Source organism: Haliotis asinina, chromosome 8, assembly GCF_037392515.1.
Source record: "Haliotis asinina isolate JCU_RB_2024 chromosome 8, JCU_Hal_asi_v2, whole genome shotgun sequence".
Classification (NCBI taxonomy): Eukaryota; Metazoa; Mollusca; class Gastropoda; order Lepetellida; family Haliotidae; genus Haliotis; species Haliotis asinina.
The window spans coordinates 65,512,608-65,528,881 of NC_090287.1; the positions used below are offsets into that span (position 1 = coordinate 65,512,608).

Consider the following 16,274-nt stretch of genomic DNA (forward strand, 5'->3'; position numbering starts at 1 on the left):
CACTAAATACACACCATACCCCTGATACATACACCTGACACACGTGATGCATCCACCTGATACATACACCTGACACACGTGATGCATCCACCTGATACATACACCTGACACACGTGATGCATCCACCTGATACATACACCTGACACGTGATGCATCCACCTGATACATACACCTGACACACGTGATGCATCCACCTGATACATACACTTGACACACGTGATGCATCCACCTGATACATACACCTGACACACGTGATGCATCCACCTGATACATATAGTCGTGCCCCGAAAATTACTTACAATGAATTCATAATGTTGTAAAATTACTCACCTATCCGGAAATCCAGTGTCTGTAACCGTACAGTCATTTTCACATACAAACACTAAGTTATACGTAAAGTTTATCTGGATGGCTGAGCACTTGTATGTTTACACACGCGATTATCGAAGGTCTCGCGTGCCGTAACATGAAAAAAGTCGACAGTCTTTGAAGTGTCAGAAGATTAACTACCTCTGAGTAGCAAGATGACACTGAGTTAATTTTGAGGCGTGTCAATTTTTGGGTCACTAAAATTAATGAATCCGGATGATCAAGCAAGCCAGGACAGCTGTGAGCAAAAAGACAATTGCTAACTGCTTTCATCATGTGGATATTATCCAATCAAATGAGGACCCACAAGAAGACATGGCCTTGTCGGAACTTCGTGATGCACAAGTTGCACCTGTGACTGGTACTACCGATTATCTTGTGAATGTCGACAGTAACGAACTGACTGGCGAAAGTCTCGCTTTTCTACACAGCCAGTGCAAAAAGCTATGACTGATTTCTTCAAGCATAAATGCATGAACAGGTATGAGACTGATGCATGTATGCACTGATATTTGTTTATGTGTAATCAATAAAGATTATGTCTGATGCCTAATATGTTCGTTTCTTTGTACGTTTCTTTGTACGTTTCTTTGTACATATGGCCCGTGGTTCAGATATCTGAAAATTTGCTCATCCGGACAATTTCAATAAAAACACAAGTGTTCGGACAAACGGGACACGACTGTACAGCCCATACACCTGATAGACACACCCCACACACCTGATATATATACCATGTACACCTGATAGACACACCCCACACACCTGATATATATACCATGTACACCTGATATATATACCATGTACACCTGATATATATACCATGTACACCTGATAGACACACCCCACACACCTGATAGACACACCCCACACACCTGATAGACACACCCCACACACCTGTTATATATACCATGTACACCTGATAGACATACACCATACATGTGACAGACACACCCCACACACCTGATAGACACACCCCACATACCTGATAGACACATCCCACACACCTGATAGACACACCCCACACACCTGATAGACACACCCCACACACCTGATAGACACACCCCACACACCTGATATATATACCATGTACACCTGATAGACATACACCATACATGTGATAGACACACCCCACACACCTGATAGACACACCCCACATACCTGATAGACACACCCCACACACCTTATATATATACCATGTACACCTGACAGACATACACCATACATGTGATAGACACACCCCACACACCTGATAGACACACCCCACATACCTGATAGACACACCCCACACACCTTATATATATACCATGTACACCTGACAGACATACACCATACATGTGATAGACACACCCCACACACCTGATAGACACACCCCACACACCTGATATATATACCATGTACACCTGATAGACACACCCCACACACCTGATATATATACCATGTACACCTGATAGACACACCCCACACACCTGATATATATACCATGTACACCTGATAGACACACCCCACACACCTGACAGACACACCCCACATACCTGATATATATACCATGTACACCTGATAGACACACCCCACACACCTGATATATATACCATGTACACCTGATAGACATACACCATACATGTGATAGACACACCCCACACACCTGATAGACACACCCCACACACCTGATATATATACCATGTACACCTGACAGACATACACCATACATGTGACAGACACATCCCACACACCTGATATATATACCATGTACACCTGATAGACACACCCCACACACCTGATATATATACCATGTACACCTGACAGACATACACCATACATGTGACAGACACATCCCACACACCTGATATATATACCATGTACACCTGATAGACACACCCCACACACCTGATATATATACCATGTACACCTGACAGACATACACCATACATGTGACAGACACACCCCACACACCTGATAGACACACCCCACACACCTGATATATATACCATGTACACCTGATACACATACACCATACATGTGATAGACACATCCCACACACCTGATAGACACACCCCACACACCTGATAGACACACCCCACACACCTGATATATATACCATGTACACCTGATAGACATACACCATACATGTGATAGACACATCCCACACACCTGATAGACACACCCCACACACCTGATAGACACATCCCACACACCTGATATATACACCCATACATCCCATGCACCCGATACATACACCCGAAACACCTGATAAATACACCCCATACATGACAACCATGGACAACATACCTCATGGGCTTTCTTCACTACGTCAGGAGCTCGATGCTCTGATAAAGATTTGTTGAAAAATGCCAATGCATTTGTCAAGTCATCCTTTTTTAAATATGCATTACCTATACGAGAGCATGCTCTGAAAAATAAGAAAAACATACAGTCAGTGCTACATCTGGTACACACAACATATCAACAAGACGTTTATCTCCAGGCCAGAGGCTACTACAGGTTGCAGTTTCTGATTATCAACTTCTACATGCCTCTCAAGAACCTTGTTGTTTCTATTTATAAGTTTCCTGACAATAGGGGGCTATCAATTTCCAACATTCATATACTTGGGTGATGTTTAGTCTTTTTAAATCAAAGTTAGCCAGGAAGCATGTGATTCATGAACATTTGTGTTGGCATGAATCACCAAAGTTGCCACTGATGTATCTAAGTCCCTTTCTGAAAATAATATTTTTGAAGATAACAGGACAAAAGTATTATCACATCTCACAATTGAGCTGATTCAGAAAGCTTCAACATTCAAAGAAACATCAGACCTCAAATAGAATGAATGGTTAGCTACCTGCTGCAGACATGGCACAATGAAACTTGCACACTGACAAATGGCCGTGTTATCTTGTAAGTTTCAATATACCATTACATTTCCTAACCTGCGGTCTACAGTGATCCAGTTGAGGACACTGGAAACAATGGTGATGTATGGACCAGTTGTTGCTAGTGTTACCACTGTGCTATGAAGCTGAGGACACTGGACACATGATGGTGATGTATAGACCAGTTGTTGCTAGTGTTACCACTGTGCTATGAAGCTGAGGACACTGGACACATGATGGTGATGTATAGACCAGTTGTTGCTAGTGTTACCACTGTGCTATGAAGCTGAGGACACTGGACACATGATGGTGATGTATGGACCACTTGTTGCTAGTGTTACCATTGTGCTATGAAGATAGGTTTAACAACCATTGCGACAGTAATCTGGTAGCATCTGACATGGCTGTCAGTGTATTGAGGGAGGAAAGATGGAAGTGAGGTAGGTTTCAGACATTAAACAATTCGGCCCCAAACCCAAGAGAACAACCAAAAACTAGAGATCACAATAGAACTGGAGATATAGTCCTGCTGAAGAAACAACCGTATTACTTAACCAACGCAATCTGTTGTGTCTTACTTGGCTATCAGTTTATAATCAGCTCTGTGTTCACGCCCTAGATCGATGGCTGCCTTACATTCCTCTATACACTCGTCGTACTTGGCTTGTTCAAAATACACGGCTGGAACAAACAAGCAAGGAAGGTTCAGGTCACAGCACACAACATCTCAGGTTGTAGTATAGACATTCTACAAAGACATAATACATATTTACTTCCTAAATGTCTGAAATAAGATAATTTATCCAGATGATTGATGAACGACTTCAGTATGTCATTGTTGCTGCTCACCACATCCCAACATGAAATCATAACAATCACAGAGCACCAAACAAACAGTAGCCTCAATGGTAACAGGGTGTTACGAGGTTCTGTTTTCAGGGTTCATCAGTACTAGTACTGATTCTTTAGGCCCAGTATAGATTCTTCAGAGCTGATGAAGGTAAATCAGAGCTGATGAAGGTAATTCAGAGCTGATGAAGGTAAATCAGAGCTGATGGATGTTCTGTAATGCCAACGAAGGTTTGGCAGCGATAATCAAGGTTCCTCAGACCAAGGGGAGGTTCATCAGGCACAAAGAGAAGGTTCATAAGGGCATAGATTGGTTCATCAGTTCTAGAGGAGGTTCATTAAGGCTAATGGAGGTTCTTCAGTACTACAGAAGGTTAATCAAGGCTAATGGAGGTTTATCAGTACTAGAGGAGGATCATCTGGTCTAATGGAGGTTCATCAGTTCTATAGAAGGTTCATCAGTACAAGAGAAGGTTCATCTGGGCTAATGGAGGTTCTTCAAGGCCAATAGAGACTTAACAGCGGAAGGTAGGAGGATCAAGCAATCAATCATCATTTACATGGAGAGTCATCAATGCTAAAAAGGCTCACAAGATGAAGTACTTTATTACTATGGCAAGTGGATGTTCATCTTTACTTGGCGGCTCATAACAGCTAAGAGATGTTCATCTTCAGCTCTTGGTTTATCATGGCTCGTGGAGATTGATCATAACAATAAGCAAATTGTTCTGACTACAAAAATAGTCATGTTACACTTCTAATCTGTTGCTCACACATATGTTAGTCAGACTGACCTGCCCTGTTAGTGAGGATTGTGATGTTTGAGGGGTCCAGTTCTGCAGCCTTTTGGTAGTGCTCAAGTGCAGCAACAAAATCCTTCTTCTTGTAAGCTGCATTCCCCTTTTCTTTCTCTTCCAAGGCCTGAAACAAGTCAATCATGTAGCCATACTTATCCCTACCTGCCTTCTTCTTTATCTTCCCTACCATCATTGTTACCAACTTACAGTGACAGTGAGAATGGCTTTACACTTCTCTCAGCAATGTGTTCCCATTTAGCCTGTTGAGACAGTGCGAAACTGAGCATGTTTAAAATTAACAAGAGTCATCAGATGGTGACATATCCCCCCGGCCCCCGCATATTTGAAAGGACAAGTCATCTGACAGTTACTTATTGTGTTTTTAGACCAAGTCTGAATTGTTTCCATGGAATTCATGAAAAATATAAATGCCTACATCTGTAATCAGAAAAGTCACCATTTCAAGATCTGTCTCATATATCTGCCAAGATCTTTTGAAAGATATGAAATGGTTTTCGAGTTCTGCTCCAGAAACGAAGTCTGAAATGTTGCCATGGCAACCGAGAAAATAATAAATCACAAAAACCTGTAAATACCAAAAGGCACCACTTTGGGGTCTGCCACACATATCTACCAAGTTACACTGACAAATATTAAGAAGTTTTTGAGTTCTGCTCCGGAAACGAAACACACCTCTCACTTTTAAGACAAATTCAGAAACGCTTCCATGGTATCGAGAATCTAAGACATCACAAAAACATGTAACCAGCAAAAGGCACTATTGTAGTTTCTGATTGGTTTTGCAAAATAACAAAGAACCGATTTTGACTTCTGCTTAAACACACACATAGCAAGGGAAGTAACTCCTGGAAAAATGTTATGGCACTATTCTTTCAACCAGACATAATTAATTTTTCCACCTGTTTTTGCTCTGAGGATAAAGACTTGTCTTCTGATTTTGCTTGCTGTTTGTTGCTTGTGGGAGTAGATTGCTGCTGTTTCCGGGGTGGCACTGGATCGTCACGATCATCACCAATAGTTTCAAATCCAAACAAGACACCAAGTGTTGCAAGGATACGTGGATCTTGAATATTTCTGGAAATCATGTTGAAATACAGTAAGAACAAATCTGTTGGCAACTAAGCAAATACACAAAAAGAAAAAGACCTTATAATGTGATGCTGAATGTCACAAAACTTTTTGACTTCACATAATCACTCATCTTTCATGCATACTGTTGTTCGAAGCAGTTCAACCTCATTGTATGTCTTTTGTTCCCTAAAGTTAAAAGCAATCCCTGTATAATGACATCACTTCCATTTCTTGGAGACGACACCCCCAATTGCAGCACCACCTGAAGACAGGAAATTTGTCTGATGTTGCATCACGTCCAAAGCAGGAGACAGAACTTCAGCAGATCTACTTAATTTTTTTGCACATGGGCATTCTACCAGTTGTTGAACACTCACTGTAAACTGTTAGGGTTCTTCTGTAGGGCTTCCATCATCAGTCGGTAGTCCGGCTGTTTCAGGAACTCACGTGTCTTGGGATTGGCTTCCAGCTTTTCAAACAAATCAGGCATTGCAAATGGATTTGTCACTGGCTGACTACCTGCTGGGCCTGAAACAAAGGCACAGGTGTGACTGATTGAACTGGGAGTTGGTGGTGACACCAACAGGTGTGACTGATTGAACAGGGGGTGAAATCAACAGGTTTGACTTGTTGAACAAGGAATTGAGGTGACAACCAACAAGTGTGACTGATTGAACAGGGAGCTGGTGATGAAACCAACAGGTGTGACTGACTGCACAAGGAGTTGAGGGTGAAACCAAAAAGGGAGACAGACTGAACAGTCGTGACTGATTGAACACGGCACTGAAGGTGAAATCAACTGGCGTGCTTGGCTACAAGGGAGTCAAGAGTCGAAATGACCAATCTAGGGCTACATCAAGGTATGTTAATGGTGGCACCAGTCAAGACCCTCCTTACCAGTAAGATGCCTCTTGGCATCGTCCAGACCATCTAGAAGCTGCTGATTTTGGGGATCCAGCTTCAGGCCTTCTTCATAGACCTCCAATGCTTCCTGATACCTCTCCAAGTAACATAGAGCAGCACCTTTACGTGAATAGCCCTGAAATCATACCATTAAACATTCCAGTATTTTACACAAAACTGCAACTACTGGCACAAGAAATTATCAATAATGAGAGAGCTTCAAATGAAAACTACTGTCTGACTCTAGGCCCTTGCTTGAAGCAACATCCAATCTGTGACTTTAGGTTGAGATGTACCTTCAGTGTAGAGGCAGAAATGCAGGTGATCTGCTGGCAATTGACAGAAGCTGACACAGTATCCTGCTACTGTCTATGCTAATAGTCATGGGGTTCTTTTCATGAAGCAACCTTTACTAAGTTTAACCTTAACACTCGTTCTCTGACACTGCACTAAGGTTACCCTAGAGACTTACGATAACCATAGTGCTTTGTGAAAGGAAGCCCAGATCCCCAGCAAGGGGAGTAGCGGCTATAAATTATGAACATACAGTCAACATGTGGCCTGTGCGTCTCCAGTATTTTAGATTTTGACAGTACTTCCCCTCAGGCTTCACTGTCAGTGGTTTTGTAAACAATGTACACTTTGCCGTGGCTGGAGGAAATTCCCTTTTCAATGCACTAGTTTTTTGCAAGGCTCCAAGTTCTGACAATCAGGGTAAGGCAGCAAAGGAGACCTTCTGGGCCACATTGCCGTGCAAGGCAAGCACAAACAAAGTAAGCTAAAATTACCAGACATCATCTTGATTAATAGCAGCAAACTTCACACCAGTATAATTGCTTGTTCTTAGTCTTCTAATGCACATTGTTTAAGAAGTCAGGGATATTAACATCCATACGAAACATAATCATCATAAGGCTTTTGATGTAGAAAACAGGGCATAGCTGTACTCCAACAAAGACACAATTCTAACCTCTTCATACAATTTAACTTTAAGGAGTACTTTTCATCTTGTACTCCAGTGGATAAACAATTGTTTGGAGCACTGACAAGTACAAAAATTCCAGTAAGATATCTATGGAAAGCTAATCTGCAGAGTGAGATTTCATTTCTATTCAGTATTTGCACAGTGTGCTACGCTGCTTATAGGTTTGGCTGCACATCACAGTTTGGCTGCAAATCTTTGTGCTTGTATAACCAGTGACGCAGAAAGAAAAATTTTACTAATACTCACTTAATCTCCCTCAAAACACACACTGACAAGATGTTGGAGGATTTATTACTACATGCATATAGTGAGTGAGTTAGTTTAGTTTTATGGCACATTCAGCATTTTTCAGCTATATGGTGGTGGTCTGTAACTAATCGAGACTAGACCAGACAATCCAGTGATCAACAGCATGAGCATCGGTCTGCGCAACTGGGAACCAATGACATGTGTCAACCAAGTCGGTAAGCCTGACCATCCGATCCTGTTAGTCGCCTCTTACAACAAGCATAGTCGCCTTTTATGGCAAGCATGTGTTGCTGAAGACCTATTCTACCAGTTCTTCACAGGTCCCACCTGCATGGAGTGCAATCTGTAACTGAAGGTAATCTTAACCAGCCATTTTAAGCATGCAGATCGTAAGTAGCGACCTCCTCTGCATGAAGCATTCATGGTGCCTTGGACAAGGGCTATCCATTTCCTCCTCCTGCACAGGAATTACCAAACATATCAGTAATATAAAGATAAATGGATGAAATAATGCTATCTTAGACAACTGACAAGTCACACAGAAAATCCATGAAAAATTTGATCACCTTTCCCCAGTCAGGTTTGAGTTCCAAAGTTCGATCTGCATCTCCCAGGGCCTCGAGGTACTTTCCACACTTGAGTAGCGCTGCCGAGCGGTTACTGTAGAGGACATGGTTGCCTTCATCCAGCTTGATAGCCTCGCTGTAACATCGTACAGCCTCCTCTTTATTCCCCTGCTCCAAAGCTTTGTTTCCTTGAAGTTTAAGCTCTGCTGCCTGCATTGGAGAACACAGTGACTGTAGTTTGTACATTTTCACACACTTCAGGTAAAACATTTTCCACAAAAGGATTTTGCCAATAATCGAAGATATGCTTCTGTTTGGCACTGGCACAATTCAGACATTCCTTGTTGGGCCCAAATACTGGCATCAACACTAACTTTCACATGTGGGACTACAGGAATATCTAATCCAAGAAATGACAGAAAGCATGATTACATCTTCAGATCAGTTTTCCATGTTTTCAGAAAGGTAGGGTACATTGGTCATCTGCCATAAGTTTTTTTTATTATGGGGAGTAAAAACAATCACATCAATTGATCACTGACAATATTTCATTATAACTGTCTCATGTTCAATCTCAGGAGTATGTAGTCATTATTTTTACAATTAAGAAGTGATGGAAAAGTGAAGGAAAAACTTAAGAGAACATTTAGACTACTAAGCTGAATTTAATGGAGTACCAGTAATTCTTTGTTTCGTTTCATATATGCACCACAACATCGTTATGCTTGAGTAAACATGTCAAAAAACAAAAAGAAAAAACAATACTTTTTCAGATAAAGTCTGTAAGACCATACACCATTGCTGTGATGCATATCTGCTATGTTTTCTAAATAATCTTCTACCACATCATGCATGTGTCTTATTAACCATGCACATTCTCACACAACTTGGATAAACCTGTTGAGGTTTCAAATTCTGTGAGGAAAATCATCCTTGGAATACATATAATAATACATTAATAATAATAATAAAATTATTCACAGGGTGTTTGACAAACCTCGTGTCATGTTACTGCTCTTCCAATGAGATAATTTACAGGGAGCAGAAGGGGGCGAGAAAGGGATGTTGGGGGTGCAAGGATCAACTTCTTGTACAGAAAATGATTTTGGAAGAGGCTAAAACCTATCACCGCAACCTCTCCATGTGCTGGATAGACTACAAAAAGGCATACGACTCTGTCCCTCACGAATGGATTCTGAAGTCTCTTCAGTGTATTGACCTCCCTGAGCGATTACTTGATTTACTCAAGTCTTTAATGAGTAGCTGGTCGACTCAACTTGAGATGTACTCACAAGGGCAGGTGCAGACTTCGGAATCTATTCCAATTAGAAGGGGAATTTTCCAGGGGGACTCCTTTAGTCCTTTGCTTTTTTGTCTGTCTCTGAATCCTTTGAGTTTTCTGCTCAATAGGGAGGAGGGCTATCATCCCGGACCTCCTCAGCACAGATCCCCAACACCTCTTACTCATCTCCTCTACATGGATGACATCGAGCTCCTTGCCAAGGGAGAGACCAATTTGAAAGAACAGGTTCTCCTTTTCGAGTCCGTCTCCAATGATATAGGCATGACGTTTGGACTCGACAAATGTAATACTCTTCATTTGAAACGTGGCAAGGTAACTAATGATGGTTCGGTCAAGTTACAAGGGGGAGGAGTTATTGAGCATCTTGTGGAAGATCAGGCCTACACCTATCTTGGAATGCAAGTTCGAGACAAGCTCCAGAATGCCCTGATTCAAGATAAACTTCGGGCCGAGTATAAATCTCGTTTAAAGAAAATCTGGAGTTCAGAGCTAAATGCTCGAAACAAAGTAAAAGCCACCAATACTTTTGCTGTGCCAGTCATCTCCTATTCCTTTGGAGTAGTGGATTGGACAAAACAAGACATCCAGAGTCTTGACCGCCTGACCAGAAGGATCATGTCTGATAACAGAGCACACCACCCTCGTTCCTCTCTTAATCGTTTATATATGCCAATCAATTCAGGAGGACGGGGTTTGATTAATGTGGAAGCTCTTCATGACAGAATTTTATTGTGTACTTTTGCACATATTTATTTGTCAGATGATCCTCTGGTGATGCACGTCAAGATTCATGATGAAAGCAAGGAATTCCACTGCTACTTTAAGCGTGCCAAGGTTGTTGGACACAATTTGAAATTTGACGTTGATTTTGTTGATGGCGATGTACTGCTGGACTGTACAGTGATGGGAGTAAACCAGGTGAAGTCTTTCACCAAGTCTGCCCAGAGTCGGTCCTTTGTGGAGAAGCTTTCGGAGAAGCCATTGCATCGTGTTTACATGCAGTGTGTGGAACAGAACAGCAATCCAACCGACTCCTTTGCCTGGATGAAGTCGGCTGGTCTCAAATGTGAAACTGAGGGCTTCCTTTTTGCTGCTCAGGACCAGTCACTTCCCACTCGCAATCGCCAGAATGTTATTCTTAAAGAAAATATCAATATGAAATGTCGTCTTTGCAATGAATTTACAGAGACTGTCCAACACCTTGTCAGTGGATGCCCTTCCTTGGCACAAACTGCATATCTCAAAAGACATGATGGCATGGCTCGCTGCTTTTATTATTGTCTCCGCCATGCCTGTGGCTTTGACTCCGAGGTCCATCCATGGTATGACCCTGAACATGTCCAGGGCGTCCTGGAAAATGATGCTTTTAAACTTCTCTGGAATAGGCCAATATACAGCCTGAGACGAATTCCAGCCAACAAACCTGATCTTGTCCTTTTTGATAAAGCCAATGAAATTATTTATATCATTGAATTTTCTGTCCCTTTTGACAGCAATGTGATTGGCAAGATTCAGGAAAAGCATGATAAATATGCGGACCTCGCCTTTGAAATGTCTCGCTTGCATCCCAAGTACACTGTCGTCAGGCTCCCCATTGTTCTCGGTGCCCTTGGTTTGGTACCTCCTGATCTCTTGGCGCAGATGAGGAGAGTGCCCGGGTTCTCCACCGGGAGCACAGCCCTTCTGACAATCTGGGTAATGCAGAAGGCTGCAGTGTTGGGGAGCCTCCATATTCTCCGGAAAGTTCTTGGTGGGTTCGACTAGGCAGTGTTTCCTGGGAGAAGTCCCATTCGCTGTCTGGGCTGCGTGTAGAGGGGGCGAGGGCCCTGAGCTGATGATGAGCTTGACCAGCCTGACTGTGCCAGGATCACCCGAACCCTCTCTGCTGCATTTTCATTCTAATCTGTAAATAATAATAATAATAATATGTGGGTTGTGTCAATGTTTTAATTAAGTAAAACAATTAGAAAGCCTTTCTTATCTATTATATGGCTGTATCATCATTCCTTCTGCTCTCATGCATTGTGATCACACGTCTTGCCTGTGCTGACCAATTCTAGGAATCTCGGAGTCAGATGCTGAAAATGTATATTTGTACCCCAAGGATGAGACTATTATAAAGAATAGGTAACACATAAAGGAATTTGCAGCTGCTCCCTACAACAGAAACAGCCTGTTTACAGCCAGTTCAGCACAGTTTCCTCAAAATAGCCTCATGTGAAACACTTCCAGCCCAAACACCTTACTCACTGATCTTGACAATGACATGTTAAATACAGCTTGTCAAGACCCAACATTTATCCAAGTATAAAAGTAACTGATACAGAACAGATGATACAACAAAATTTCATAACAACCGTATAGAATGACCATGACCTTTCATAAGACACATAAAAAAACTCAAAACTCAAAAAGTTTACATGAAAGCATTAGTCCAGATGTATGCTACCATTATGATTCATGCCTGTGGAAGTAACCATGACAACCGCCATGTACCAAAACTTGAATGCCCACCTTAACCTTTCTAAACAATAGGTAAATGCATCAATTTCTTTTAACAAAGTCCAGTCACAATCCTGTTTGCAACAATTTTTTCTACCCTTGAAGGGCTTTGAAAATTTAGAATGCATGCTGGTGCAATCTGAAACTAACTCATGTGCAATGCAACTTCTTATCAATAACAACTTGTACATACATTTATGTGTGTTAATATTTATATTTTTTTCTGAAAGAAAACAGACTTTAGAAGAAAAGCGAAATTATGAGGAACAAGAATGGAGAAGTGACAAGAATAACAATGATTCAATGACATATTGCTTATAACCATGAATTATTATGAAACAATAAGTAAGATAATATGATCTTACAAGATCCAGAATAATTACATCATAATGTCTACTGGAATCCACATATTAAAATATTAAACAAAAAACAAAATAAAAACAGCATTAAGTTTTATATACTTTTGAACAGCAAAGGCAACCTATTTTTGTCAGTGCAACAACGTTATTGCCTTAGGATGCAGTGGGTCTAAGTAGATTTCATTTCCTTTAATCAGTTAATTGAGCAAACCAAACTGTCTCATGACATTGACCTTTATGTAAAAAGCATTTCAATAGGACCTTGTTTCACAATTGAGTGAGTGAGATGTTTTATGCAACTTTTAGCCATATTCCAGCAAAATCACAACAGGGGACACCAGAAATGGACTTCACACATTGTGACCATGTGGGAATCAAACGCAGGCCTTCAGCATGACAAGCAAATGCTTAACCTCGAGGTTACCCAACCCCCATTTGATCCACAAGGTGGACATAATGATAATGAAATGACAGCAACAAGTCTATGTAATAGTGTTGGTATTATGAACACCTGAGTGCATGATAGCTATGCGGAACGGACACCAGGGCCACTATCAAACAGTAGTATGTTAAGTATTTAGGCAACTATATTCCTGAACACGATACATCAGTCTGGCTGATGTCTTGTCGGTCCAACCGGTTTAAGCCACCTATCTTCAACAACTCTTGTAAAGTGTTTATCTGTGCCAGTGTTTGCATTACACAGACAAGTCAGACCAGTCATGTATGATCAATTCATGTTCAGAACAGTTCATATATGACAAGCATCACTGCAACAGTAAGTCTCAAAACTCTAAGTAGTGCAGAACTGTGGTCTGAGAGTGAGATGTCACAGTTGGTTGAGCAGTTTTATGTGCCTGGGCTCAATTCTTCCATTAGGATATTAGGGCCATAACAATGCACTGAACTATCGATGGACTGCAATTTATCAATGGTAGAAACAAAGAATTATCAATGCTCAACAGTGTGTGTGTGTATGTTGGTAGTTTAGTAATTGATATATGTGCACCGCAAAATACAGGAAGTACCATATTCATTCACTTTGACTTAAAGAGTTATCTGCCCCTGTTACCTCTTGAAAAAACATGATATATGTGGTGTTTAAGTTTCTTGTCAGTTATTAACAGAGACTGAAAGTAATTAACCTTGTTTCTTTTTCATATGAACTATGTAATCATATGTGAATTGATTTCAAATGAGAGAACTGAAGAAGAAGAAAAACTATTGCAATGGTTGGTGACAATTGCATGTTGCAATAGACTATCAATATCACACCAGTTGTTTCCTCCATACTGTCACCCCTACTCCCTAACCAAGATGCTTCTGCGTTTGCCAGCAATATACCCATGCTGATATGTTTCAATCCCTGGTCAACATCCAAGACCTGCTTCCTTCATGCTCAAATCCCACACACAGTTCAAAGCCTGGGATAAGATGACTACAAAAGTACAATACTTCACGCAGCAGTGCCAACAAAATGGCTTCACTCATGCTGTTTTCTTATCCTTTCTTACAATAGCCAAGGCTAAAATGTTGGATACAAATTGAAAAAGCATAAAAGTAAACAAAACAGAGAAATTGCTGAATGTAAACACAAAGCTTACGTTTCTGTCATACTTTCATGTAAAACCAGTCTACTCCTAGAAATGGGAGGCACCAAAGGGTATGTCCTGCATGTTAACATAGATAAAGTTTTATAGACAAATTGAAATCCTTAACTTAACCCTTGCAATCAGTATCAAAAAGTATGTTTTGTACATATAGGGAATCTCACCCAAGTGTGTACTGATATCAAATATATCAACACGAGTTGATAAAGTAACAAATACCCAAGGCTTGTCGAGGATATTTTTGCCTTTATCAATGAGTGTTCATATAATTGATATCAGCAGACATGAGGGTCAGATTCTATTAATCATCCAAAATCATTCTTCTTTAGTTTTCAACGAAAAACGTACATCTCTGAACACAGCACTAGCATTAGATTTTCAGTGCAACTATGTCATAGCATTGTGACATCATCAAGTTCATGACATCATAGCATTGTCAGGGCATTATGCAAAATCTACTGTCAAAGCGATATCTCCTTGGAGAGATCGTCTAATCTCACACAAGCGATATCTCCAGTGGAACACAGTTTTAGATGATAAAGGCCAATCCCCCATAACTTTACCCATAGCTCACACAATATATACAATGGAAAAAGTAAAAACTATCTACATGTTGTATACACTGCATTTGTTTTACTCCAAGTGAGCAAAAAACATGTTTCTAAATGATACTACATAAACAAAGAACATTTGAAACAATGGACAATATGTTTAACAAGCTTACACTAACGTGTCATTGTAATCTCTTACAACTTTAGATGGTTAGACTGAATTTGGCTGAGTGAAGATGGAAGAAAATTTAGCCATGATCTCATCAAGTAAAGGTTCATGCACATGAGATGTCAATGCATTGCAAATAGTAACAATATTTAGCAAAACAGAATCCCTGCTGCACCACATAGGGCTATTGACATGTTCACTGATACAGACAATGTGTTCAGAAAAACAAATTTCAAAGCTAAACTTGGTAATAGAGGGAATGGTTTACATCAGGTAAATATTTGAATGAAAGTTACGCAGCATAATTATTGAACAACATAACCATATAATGTGAATCTTATCTGGTTCTTCAGAATGACAAGCCAATGGTTTAATCACATGGTCTACCCTACCACGTCTCCTGAAAATGAAAGTCTTCAGTGTTCGAAGATAGATAACCTTTCAAGCACACTATGAATTGCAAAATGGACTCTTCTTGGACTACTCAACTGTCTAGTAATTTGGGCTGGAGAACATTTCTGTATGGCCTACCTTTAGAAAACAACACTATAAACTTTAAAAATACTTCATTATACCCTTGTGCTTAATTTTAGATGATCTTGTTGGAAAGCACATTCTTGAAATAATGCCCTGTGATACCACCATGGCAACAAGGTAGTCTACCACAGCTAGTGCATACAAGCTCTGCTCACTGTTGTTTCATCTCTTCTGGCTGTGTCACTGCATAAGCCTAACAATGTTGAGAGTTTCCAGTAGTTGTTTACCGACAGAACTAGTTTCACAAGAACCAGTTTAAAATATTTTTCTTTTTTCACTAATACACTCATATTTATTTGCAGTACCAGGTGCAGACATGTTATTTTTTGAGTATTTTCGTATTTTGTATTTTTTTAATTAAGTAAGAGCGTGTTACATTCTGCCATACTTTATTATTTGCAGTTTTGGTCAATTCAATTATTCAGATATAATTAATATTTCGGTTTCAACATAACTAATCCGACTACATGAATTATAAAGGAGAACTAATGTACGTACATGCCCTATGACGAAATGCCTACTTTCTGTCAAGGAAATGATATTTAGATGTTGCAATA

The 16,274-nt window shown here is 40.4% G+C and overlaps 1 protein-coding gene across 1 annotated transcript in view; it reads right to left on the reverse strand.

The window, feature by feature from the left end:
* The window catches only part of LOC137293525 (stress-induced-phosphoprotein 1-like), a 32,147-nt gene that overhangs the window by 14,580 nt on the left and 1,293 nt on the right, over nt 1-16,274 (reverse strand). Inside the window, exons 2-8 of the mRNA XM_067824125.1 lie at nt 8,687-8,896; nt 6,881-7,022; nt 6,361-6,511; nt 5,812-5,986; nt 4,889-5,015; nt 3,824-3,926; nt 2,659-2,779 (exon numbers count right to left, since the gene is read on the reverse strand). Of these exons, the coding sequence (XP_067680226.1) occupies nt 2,659-2,779; nt 3,824-3,926; nt 4,889-5,015; nt 5,812-5,986; nt 6,361-6,511; nt 6,881-7,022; nt 8,687-8,896 (1,029 nt within the window). The remainder of the gene's footprint in view (nt 1-2,658; nt 2,780-3,823; nt 3,927-4,888; nt 5,016-5,811; nt 5,987-6,360; nt 6,512-6,880; nt 7,023-8,686; nt 8,897-16,274) is intronic.